At 43.2% G+C, this 11,943-nt stretch overlaps 1 protein-coding gene across 1 annotated transcript; it reads left to right on the top strand.

Annotated features, from left to right (window-relative positions):
• Positions 1 to 7,418: 7,418 nt before the first annotated feature.
• On the top strand, positions 7,419 to 11,763 carry lrrc3ca (leucine rich repeat containing 3Ca). Its single transcript, XM_084040273.1, has 2 exons — positions 7,419 to 7,678; positions 10,386 to 11,763. Exon 2 carries the CDS (start codon positions 10,469 to 10,471, stop codon positions 11,261 to 11,263), a length of 795 nt encoding a protein of 264 aa, XP_083896399.1. The 5' UTR covers positions 7,419 to 7,678; positions 10,386 to 10,468; the 3' UTR covers positions 11,264 to 11,763.
• The last annotated feature ends 180 nt before the right edge of the window (positions 11,764 to 11,943 follow it).

Below are 11,943 nucleotides of genomic sequence, written 5' to 3'. Positions count from 1 at the left end.
ACAAAATGTAATATAATGGGAATATAATACATACTCGATAATAAATGAGCAGAATATGTTTATTTATCATTGACACAATATCATCTAATACCGGGAAAAGATGTGAAAACTAAATTCTGACAGTTTTGTCTTCATGTAAAAAAAAAAAAAAAAAAATGGAAAATGGAATGCCAATGGAAAATGAACATTACATTTTGTAAACTATGGTTGATTCATTGAATTACTGACTGTGTGATATATTTGTTATGGTGTATAGAAGCCCCACTCAGCTGGATCTACCACAAGCTGTACATGTGCATGATTAAGGTACAATAAATACACCAACACGGCTAAAGGTCAGCTGAAACAATGTTGTTGATCTGCCAATTGGAAATATCTTCAAGATGAACCTTTTCCCAATGACAGCCACTATTATTCCATGACTAGGTCTACATGCACAGTCAATAGCACAATTTTCATTTATAGAGTGGCAGAGTACATGAAGAGGGATATGTTTTTTTATTGTTTTGGGTGTAGCCTACTGCAGCACACTGGAAACAAAGACCATGAGACAAGAGTGCTGTTTTGGAGTTTATAGCCATTTGGGGATGATTATTGGTTGAATGTGTCTAACTTAATTGCTTACATACACAAATAGGCCTGTCGTTTTTGATGGCGTATCACACAAGCACTTTTAAAATTCACCCTGTTCTTTGAAGCCGAATATGCTCCCTGCATAATCCTGCAGGATTTACAGAGATCAGAGAAACTGTGATATTCAGGGCTGCATAATGACGTTCAGGCTTCTTAGCACTAAGGGAAGCTATACGGCATTCAGCATCTGTGCACATTCCATCTTATTTACATCTCGTCTTGAAGGTACACCTGCAGAGTCGGCAAATAATTTAACACCTCTCTGAAAAGTCAAGTTTGCATCACCACCTGAGGTACTTTTTCGCAGCCAAAGTAGCCGGCGGCGGCGGCAGGTGACAGCTGCGTTTCACACACAGAAGAAATAGGTATACTGCAGATGTAAATCCTTACAGTAGCAGGCTCCATAGCAATCACTTTGCATCATCAGAGAAGAACACATGGACATAGATATACATTCATACCCTGTAGGTCAGACCTAAATGTACATTTAATAATTCATCACACAAACACTCATGGTCACCACTTGCTGCTGAGTGGAAATGAGATTACACCTTAAACCATACTAACAACTAATAAACCATAATGTATGTGTACCTTTTGGTCACCTGGGGTTACAAACCATTACTGTCTTTTCCAATGTTCAAAGGTACAAAAACTATCTTACAAGCGAGTGTTCTCCTGGGAGTGCAATGTTCTCTCGTTCCCAAAACGTTGCTTCATATATCAATACCCCCACCCCCAACCTTTTTCCCGATCTCTCGACCTCACTGCACTGTAAAAGCTACTTCGTGGTCAATTAGCTTATCACCACAGAAGTGTGCCGTTGTAGTTTCATGAAAGCAACTAATGCTTCTGCAAGCTTTGTATCCTCTTGTAAAGATTCCCTCTGTTCCCGTTAATGCAAAGTGTTTCAGAAGTGCAGTGTTTAAGACCCCAGACTAAAAGACTGGATTGTATCCAGTACTAAGCGAAGAAGGGCCTTTACATTTAAGGTCCGATGGCTATCACTGAATGGACATGCAGTACACTGATTTATCTAACAGTTCTATCGTACTTATCTGTCTTCCTCTGCTATGTTGCCCACTCATCTGACCTTGGCAATGATAATAATAGGGCTGAGGAACTGTAGTCCAATAGATAGCAGAGTGTGTGTGTGTGTGTGTGAGTGTGTGTACACAAATACACCCACAGCTGCACACATGAATGAAGGCACATAAACGTATAACAGTTTGATTTTGCACTTGGTGTCTTCAGCTGGAGAAGATGATTGATCCTGGCTCCTTTAAGAAAAAGAAGAAGAAGAATGTGCCAGCCGCCCTCATCCTTTTTTTTCATACATACAACACAGGGGATCAGATATGCTACCTTCAAAATAGAACAATTTTGATCCACCCGAAAAGGAGACAATCTGGGATCGAAATGTACTTTTTAGCCTGTGTAGGTACTTTTCCCCAAAAGAATTGCCAACAGGAGCAGTGTTGAGTCATTTGGATGATAGAATTCACTGTTGAAAAAATATTCCATCACTTTCTCAAAACTGTGATAAGAAGCATACTTGAAAAGGAACAAAACAATCGAGATGAAACTTTTTTGATTTGTGAGTTGAAGAGGTGCTGGTAATACACCTGCTTTCGCATCTGTATGCTAAGCTAAGATGACAGTGTCCTTCCTGTAGCATCATATTTAACGGATTTAACAGATTTGAGAGTGGTATCAATCAAGTTAGAGCGCAAAACAGCATATTTGCCAAAATGTAGACCTAATTATTTTATTGGTAATGTTATGTTGATGTGGTATATCTTCTGAAACGTTTTTCTACAGTACATCAGTCTTCAGAGTGCATTATTTTTGGGTAATTTATGAGAATACAGTTACATATTTTTAAGTTGGCAACTGCCGTTCCAACGCTGTAACGCAGACGCAGCCAACACACACACAGACTTCCTCTCATCTAGCATGAGTGGGCATTTTGAAATAGGGAATACTTGGTACTTGGCATCCAAAAATAGTCACCCATCTGAAGTTGCGGAGAGACGTGAGCAAAGTAGATGGACACTCTCGCTCTCAGTACCACCTGCCTTCCTGTTTATTTATTGATGGCCCTGTGTTTTTCTGAGGCCTGATACAGCTCGACTGTTGAGGAAGAAAGAAACCCGATGTGTTATAGATCTGCTGATAGCTGCCTAAATGGGCTGTTTGGTGTGGCTTGATGTCATACAAGGATAGGGCTGCTTCACAGATATTAAGCTGACAGGTAAACAACAGCCAACTCCAGCTGAGCACTTGACAGAGCTTGTTCCAGAAGCAACAACATCAGTTGACACATCATCGGCAGAGTTTTCAACATGCATCTTGTCACGGAAATTGTGGCATTAAAGGTTTATGTGCCTGCAAGCTTTATGTTATTTATGTGTTATTTAGGCATGTTACCATGTAGTTTTTGCGATCTTTAAGAAACATTTGTATGTGACTAATTATCTGCTCTGATCTTCAACTTTAATGTATTTATAGGTCTGTGCTGTTATAACCACTGCTGCTTTAGGGATGTCATGAGCGCACTGCTGGATCCCCAGTAAACTAACAGTGATGAGCCTCCAGATAAAGAGTGGAGATGTAGCAGCACGACTCTCTTATTGGCTTATTGGGCTGCTACGTTTTATGGCAACATTTGTTTAGCCCTATAAGCAATTGCGTCATTAAGTTAAGGTTTTATTGCCTATAAGTCTGCCGAGGCTTGTATTTTCTGGGCCCATTGGACTCCAGCAGGTAACTTATGTTCTATGACGATCACAATGTTACACTAACCTGTTTGGCCAAAGTCAAAGCCGCAACAGAACCTTTCGATGTTTTCATGTGTTGGTTTGACATTGCCGTTGACATTGACAACCCTAATACATGTTTGCATCTCAGTCTCCACGAGAAACACATATAACTTGGTGTTCATTGCTGCTGCTCCACAGCCACTCCTTTTACAGCCCTGGGGTTAAGAGGCATGCTCTTGTCAATTAGAAGGCGATCAGATAGGTGGAAGAGCATATGACAGTGAAACAGCAGAAAATAGGATTACTTTCCTCATCGGCAGAGGAGAGTGCACTAGCAGTCAGTCTTGCCCGGCTTTATCAGATTACTTCAAATGTTCCGCCGTGGTTGGCAGCTAGACGGGGGCTGTGCGCATTATCAACCAAGCATTAATCCTGACTACACTTTCAAGTGGATCAAAGTCGTCGTACCCCCCCCCTTGCATTTTCTCTCCAGCCTGTCAAGCACCTCAGGCTCAGGCGTCCTCTCTATTACCCTGATACCTGTGCAGGTGGCATACATGCAAGCTGACATTAATCCACCAAGCCACAGAGTGCTGAGTGGGATTTTGAGTAAATATTAGCACCAAACTTTCCACAATGTCGTCTGAACCGAGTGGGGATGTTTCATCATTCCTTTTCTGTGTGCTCTGAGCAGCAGTGGAACAAGAGGATCCATATTAATGAGATCTCATTTTCTAGCATGAATATCTATGTACTTAAGCACACGCAAACACGCTCCCGCTCTGCACTTGGCTCCCAGCTTACTCCTCATCTCCGAGTAAGATCAAAGTCCTGCCTTGTCTTTATGAATACAACATAATCCTGCGCTTTATTTATTTATTTCCCGACCTGCCTTGAACCTTTTAATCAAAAAACTGTGTGAAAGGTGTATTAGAAGGATTTCCGTGCTGCTGCCTGTAACAGAGGGGTCACCTCACCTCATCTCTCCTGTGAGGATCCTTGTCTTTGAAGTCTGACATCATTGACATGAAGGAAACAATGGACTGGTGATATGAAAGTGTTGTAGATATTCATTGATCCTTGTTGAATTCCCCTGCTGTTGAAGGTGCTGAAAAATATAATAAAGCTAGAATAAATGCGATGTTTTAGGTCAGTGGGGATCATTACAAAGGTGGTTGCAATGTCAAATCTTGTCTTTTTTCATTTTAAAATACTGTATATATATATATTTTTTTATCTCTTCAGGTCTCTTACAATATTGAGTTTCAGATCTGTCAGAATTGAGGTATGGTGGTTAGCATCGGCATGCTAACATGCTCAGCAGTGACAATGACAACCTGCTGATGTTCATCAATAATGGCTTCCATGTTCCCTATTTTTGTATAGACAATTAGCAATAAAGACAAACTACAGCTGTGGCTGATTTGAATGTCATTTGTTTTGCAAGCATCTTGTCAAAAACCAAAGTACCAGAAAGATTTTGACGATGAGGCCATGGTATCAACCAACGTTATTACAATTCATCCTGTCGGGATCGTGCATGTCTGAGCAGTCTTTTATTGCTGGCGTCAAAGCTGACCAAGCTAATAAGGAGCCTAATGGTGTCTGAACCCGACTGGTACATGCACAGGAATGATTTATGCACACATGGACTACTTTCTCAGTCAATACTATTGAGGTCAGCGTACTCTATATTTCACTCTGCCAGCTGATGAAGCTGGCGAATCCAATCTGCTTCCTGTGTTGAATCCTTATTAGGTGCAACCTTGCTGAAGAAAAACGTTTTTTTTTTTTTTTTAAAGTGAATGTACAGTATTTACTCTACACTGTGAATATAAGGTGTTTCATTTCCTACAATTGTCTAGTTGTGTTTGCAAAACACCCAGTGGTGACATTTCCCACAAGCATAGTGATGTCAGCGGCTGTGATGTATGGCATCTTAAATGTTAAGTTGTTATAGTCGCCTGCAAACACAGGATGGAGGTGGTTTAAACTGTTTTCCAGTGCCCTTTCAAAGTAATTAATAATTCTCAGTCCTTCATTGTGTCTCTGAGACGTTCACAATGACAGCCAGGAAAGGGTGTTCACCTTAAAGGTCATGTTATCGACTTCCAAGGACACTGCTGGAAATGTGATGGTTAAAACAAAAGTATTCCAGTAAAGGTTTACTGTTGTTATCTACTTCCCTCATGCTGTTTTTGGATGTCTACAAATGTATGTTAAAGGTTAAGATATTCGTGAATCACATCTTTTTTGTCATTTGCTCTTCTCATTTATGTTTTTCTGGGTGCATCTGCTTAAATTCATTTTTTTTCTTTTACCCATAAAGGTTTGCTGCCGGCAATTTCATCTCTCACACACCTGGAAATTGCCTGAACCAAAGGCTCACAGTGACAAGAAACTGGAATTTCAATTTTCTCTTTTCCACCATTATATCATTCTCGTCGAGCGTTTTCATATCAGTACGCACATTACGCTCGACATGCTCTACTTCCTGTCGATCATCTAACACCCACGGGCAGAAATGCGACTAGTCTTCGCCAGGAAATAATTACTCAGAAACACTGAACAGAACTCAAGTGGATTCACTTACACAACCTCAGGATGGAGTGAACTCCGGGGGAGAACACATAACTTCCTTGAAAGGAATTTGCACAACAAGGATGCTTTGATTTCCTGTATTCCTACATACAGAACACACTGTTTACCATTCATGCAGTCAAAGCTGAATAAAGCCACTAGTAAAATGAGCTGTGTGGACCGTTTGCTAAACCTGCTGCTACTCCAACTAGCTAGCATGGAGCATCCGAGCTAGCATGGAGCATCGGAGCTAGCATGGAGCCCACACTGTCACTAACTGCACTCCCTGATTAAATACCTATAATAAAAAAATAAGGGATTCGAGAGAGAAAAAGCATGTGTGTTAGAAATTCCTTCTAAACTTTGTGGGTAACGAGTATCACTGTAAGTAAAATAGACAGAACTTAAAATCCTCAAAACCAGCTTGAATCTGAAACAATTGCATGAGCATATGGAGCAGAGCCGGATTGTTGTCAGACAATTATCACAGCTCTCCAATGCTATGATTGGCCAGTCGACGACCCAATTAGCATGGGCCCCTATAGCAACAACCGGATTCCTGTAACTTGAAATTTTGATTCAACTCAAATGTGTTTAAGAATATCATGTAAGCAGACAATCAACTTCAATACTGAAGGTATTAAAACTATAACTGATACAGGACTCATGTACAAGATAAAAATGCTGATTTGCAAAAATTGCCACACGGGTAAAGGTATTTGGTCTGGGGGTCCTGGGGAAGTGGCCCCCTTTGCAAAGAAAGAAAGAAAGCCCCTGGCTGCAGTTAATCAAGTCTGTCATTCCAGAGCACCGGGGAGGGAGTTTGGGTGGAGTATCCCACTCCATTGATTTTAATTCCATTAATACCTTATGGCTGCTTGGCTGACTCTCCCAGGCCAGTGCACATGCACGCCTGCTTTTGACTGGGCTTTCTTATCGGCTGGCAACAGGCAGGAAGAGGGCCTGGAGACAGCCAGAGATCCACCCTGGCATCCAGGCTGCATGTTTGAAACAAGCTTTCAGATCAAACATGCTTAGTGTGGGCTGCCAACTCCACCACGCCTGAGATCATTATGTGTGTGTGTGTGTGTGTGAGAGAGAGTGAGAGAGAGTGTGTGCATATGAGAGGGAGGGGTACCCCTTAGTTTACTGGCACCTGATGCATACAGATCCTCTTCACTCCCAGCAACCAACAGAATATGAATGGATGCAACCAGTCCCACATTCGCATTCATTCATTTCCACAACTCAAACCCATCCAGCCATTCCTTCCGTTTGTGCGTAAACGCATTGCGCGCCGTGTGTCTGCCATTTTAAACTTCACGTGAATGTTTTTGTTTTTATTTCTTTTAAATGTCACATCCTGGATCGGAGTCAGTGAGACGCGTTGCCCCCCCTCGGTGCGTCCTTTAAGGTCCGTCCGCGCGGGCTCGCGGGCGCAACGTCGCTGCCTGGTTTTTCCGGTTGCGTGGAAACTAACGGCTGCGCCGCCGAGCACGAGCCCCTGTACGGTGGGAGCGTTTCCAGCGGCGCGTCGCGCGGCTCTCGAGCACAAGTTTAACGAGCTGCAAAAAAAAAAAAAAAAAGGGACCAGATGGAATCGAACCAAAACACTGTCCGAGCCGCGTTTCTGGAAGCGCATTTCGCTGCTGGCCACTTGCTGAGGAACACATCATGACAAGGAGAGGGGAAGAGGCAAAGACGTGAGTGTGCGCTCGTGGGTTATTTTGTGATGTCGCATGCATCTTGATTCATAACATATGTGTATATATAATAGCGTTTTAATGGGGGCTTCTTAGCGATGATTAAAACAAGCTGAAAGACAAACTTAACAAGCGTATATGAGTTCCCAGCAGGCGTCGGCTTTATCTCCCGTCCTCTGAGTTCGTCTTTACAACCAGATGCTTGTTGTTTATGAGTAGAATTTAAAATTTGAGCAGGGACCGACACTTAACCCACTGTTGCGCTTTAATTTCGCGTCTGAAAACGAGCCCGGCTCGTGTTGCGATTAATAGAACGTGAAGTAATTACATCGTGTTGTTTTATTGAATTTGATATTGGAGATATAAATCCTGACGAGATGTTTCAACTGATTAAAAAGGAGTACGAGACCCTTGTTAATCTCCACTGTACATTAAATGCCATTACATTATCAAATGAGCTGACTGCCCTCCTGTAACAGTGTGTTCGTTGCTCTATGGGTTCATTTATTCTGTGGGGAGGAAATTAGGTCTTCAGGTTGAAATATGCTCAGTGCAATAAAGCATTAAAAAAGACATGTTTTAAAGCACTAGAATATGTTTCAGGTTAAATATATCAAGGATGCTTTATGCTCTCGAAACAAGCATCTTGTTTGCCATTTACTGGATGCTCATAGAATGTCACCAAACATATTAACACAACACATATGTGTGTGTGAGCCCCTGTGGCCGCTCCTCATGTAATAGGTGCCAGAGACTTGTCCGTGCAGCATCACTGGCAGCAGTGAATTTATGAAGTGAGAGACTGACCTTTGGCTTCAATTCAGTTCTACATTTATTGTTTGGATTAAAAGCGGGAGGGTTATTTATCGCAGAGGTAATGGCTTTAGAAAGACAGACCAAGACAGATTTAGAGACTTGCTCATTTATTTGACTGGAAATAAGATGGTTTATGTTTGTTGTAATAATAACTCACTTTTGATAGTGCTGTCTTTTGAGAAGCATATTTTGGATGGAAAATCTTTTTTTAAGCCGATGCCCCAACCTGCCACTCATTAGGTTTACACCCTCTCTTCTTCCAAGGCCCTTTATTCTTCATCAGCTGTCCCTGCGACTCCACTAACATGTGCCTCCTTTCTTGATGTCTCATTAGTGTCACTCGCCATTCTCTGCTATTAGAATGTTTACCCCCTCTCCTTAAACCCTTGTGATATCATTATCTCTTGTGCCTACATGCATCTCTCTCCCTCCCCCGTCACTAGCTCTCCCATTATCTCTCAGCCTGGCGTGCTGCTGTGTGACGGGGAAAGTACAACCTTTGCAGGAGCGCATAACATTTAGTTTAGGGCAACTTTTATGTCCTAAAAAAAAAGGTGTTATTTTACATTCTCATGCAGAAGTGCATGAGGGAAACACGTTGGAAGTTGATTAATGAAGAGGTATGGATAATCGCCTCGTGTCTAATGGAGGCAAACTGCAGCAGTCAGAGCTTCTTAATAGCAGAGGCTTCATCGTGGTGTGCTCTGATGCATCAGCCCCCCGTTATTAGGATTATGTGGTAGGCGTCTCAAAAACCGGCCTAACACAATGAGTGTTATTAGCTGTGTCTCATAGACGAGTCATCTGTCCCCCGAACACACGCATACACACCACCGCTGCCACTACACCACCACCCCAAACACACACACACACACACTGTCATGTGATACTTTGAGGTACTTAGAGATCGATTTCATTTTTTAATCTTGGTAAGTGGATCTTGCCCAGTCTCCAGCCTTTTGAAGAAATCAAAATAGTCCGGTTGGACTCCGTGGTTCTTTCTTTTTTTTCCCTCTCAAATAAGACTAGCCATCACATTGCTTGTTTTGTGAGCCTCGGTGCTGTTTATAGCATTTACCCCGACAAAAGGATTGGGTGCCCAACACTGGTGCTACATTGACTTAGGAGTTTTTCCTGAAGAGGATTAGTAACAGGATAGGAGGTAGCTCTGATCAGCTATTAATGAAGTATGTTAGGGTGGGTGGACCTGCTATTTTCAAAGGCTTACATACAAAATATAAAGTGTAATTTAGAGGACACACGGACAAGCTTTTACTGTGTTACTTGCACTTCTGACTAAATGGCGATTGTATTGCTTGACAGACACCAAACTAGGAGATTTTAAACTTTTGCATCAGAATGGCAGATGTAGCTTTAGAATGAACTGGAAACATCATATACTATATATATATGTATATATAACTCCAATCTAGTTGGGTTTATGATTTTGTTTGGAACATTTTGTTCCTCGTGGTGCCACATCACGACAGTATGTTAATGGGAGCCTCTGTGTTGTGAAATAACCCCGCATAGCAGGGATGTCAATTATAAAGGAGGCACAGTGACACCAAAGGATTTTCGTAGCTTGTTTATTTAGTCGGTACGAAGGGAGCGTTTGATCCTTAGACTTTCCTGGAAAACACAACACAAGTTCAGTCGTTTCTGGTCAACAAACACGCTGAAACGCAGCGTTCCTGCTGCCTCCTCACTGCAATTAGACACGCTGCTGAGGGCGACCCCTGATTCCTGCATGAGATAACACTGTGGACTCTGAACAACATTCTTAATCACTCATGTTTGGCTGGAGAAAATTAGTTCTTACTTATCTTAATTCCCCAAAGGCTCTTCCCATCGATGCTAATGTGACCTTGTTGTTGTTTTCATGTCATAGACTCGACAGCTACTGGGGAGGTTGATGTGGACTTCACCTCCCGTGTCCAGGTGGTCCTTCCTGGAGCATGCCCACACCCCGCAATGTCCCTACTTGCAGACTGGTTACTGCGCCACTCGGTGGTCATGTGTTTGCTGCTGCACAGCCTGGTGCTGATGACCTTCTGCTTCCACCACGCCGCCACCAGTTGCTCCAAGAGCTGCTACTGCTCTGAGAGCGAGAGTGGCGGCAAGACCGTGCGCTGCAGCAATCTGCAGCTAACAGAGATCCCCCTGGACATCCCCAATGACACGCGACGCGTCTACCTGGACTTCAACCTCTTCACTACGGTCCCGACGAATGCTTTCGCAGGTTTGCCCCACCTGGTTGAACTGGATCTATCACACAATGAGTTGAACCAGTTAGAACCAGGGGCGTTCAGGGGCCTGGGCTCCTCGCTACAATTCCTAGACATTTCCTCTAATAAGTTAGTGAAGTTTAACCCCGAGGCCTTCGAGGGCCTGCGGTCCCGCGCCAACCTGACAAACAATCCGTGGCACTGTGACTGCAACCTGCAGATGGCCATGCCCCGCGTGGACCTGGAGCCCGCTTCCCTGACGGGCATCGTGTGCCAGACTTCGGATCCCGAGGACTCAGGAGTTCAAGGACTTGCCTTCCTGCTTGCGCCAGACATAGACCTATGTGTGGTGATGAAGAGGACTACAGATGTGGCCATGCTGGTTGTCATGTTCGGCTGGTTCACCATGGTCATCTCCTACCTGGTCTACTACGTCAGGGCTAATCAGGAGGACGCCCGCAGGCACCTGGAGTACCTCAAGTCGTTGCCCAGCAAGCAGGGCAAGTCGGAGGAGTCTTCAACCATCAGTACTGTGGTATAGGCCTGATGGAGCTACACGTGGGACCTGGAGAGGAAAACCCACACCAAACAGGACGGCGCTCTCGCCAACTATCATTATCACTCTCAGATGGTTTTGCTCAGCTGTTGTCACGGAGCCAAGGTGGGCAATAAGACGTGCATCTGCACAAGAAAACCAGGCCGATGCAACACATGAATAATTCATCTTCCAGCGACCCATTACAAGTCTTTGTTGGCTCAGTTGATGGTCTAGTCTGTGCACTAAGGGAGTATAAGCAGCAGGATGTTTTTTTTTTTTTTTTGGCAAAATCCAAAAACAGGATACAAATGGGATTTATCCAGTGGTGCATGCACCTGCAGGAGATGCACCTCACTCACACACGGACAATTACGGAGCAGTCAAACAGCGATACAAGCGACGGGAACAAGCACCGCTAGAACGAGGAACTCCACAAGCAAACTGTTTCCATTAAAACCCCTTACGGTGTTCACTATATTCTAAGTAAAATGATGTTTTTCCAATTAAATTCTGGTTTTTTTTGGTGCTTCTCTTACTGAACAACTGTGTCACGCAAGAAATGTGGTATTTCCAATCTGAATGACTCCATAGCAAATGCATATTCAGCTCACTAAGCTAATGAATCAGATTATTGCTGCGTGATGAGGAACTCATCAGTTATTCTGTGAGGTTTTTGGTAGTGG

The sequence above is a fragment of the Eutrigla gurnardus genome (assembly GCF_963514095.1).
Source record: "Eutrigla gurnardus genome assembly, chromosome: 22".
NCBI classification, from domain to species: domain Eukaryota; kingdom Metazoa; phylum Chordata; class Actinopteri; order Perciformes; family Triglidae; genus Eutrigla; species Eutrigla gurnardus.
This window is presented reverse-complemented; position numbering and strand designations above follow the sequence as displayed.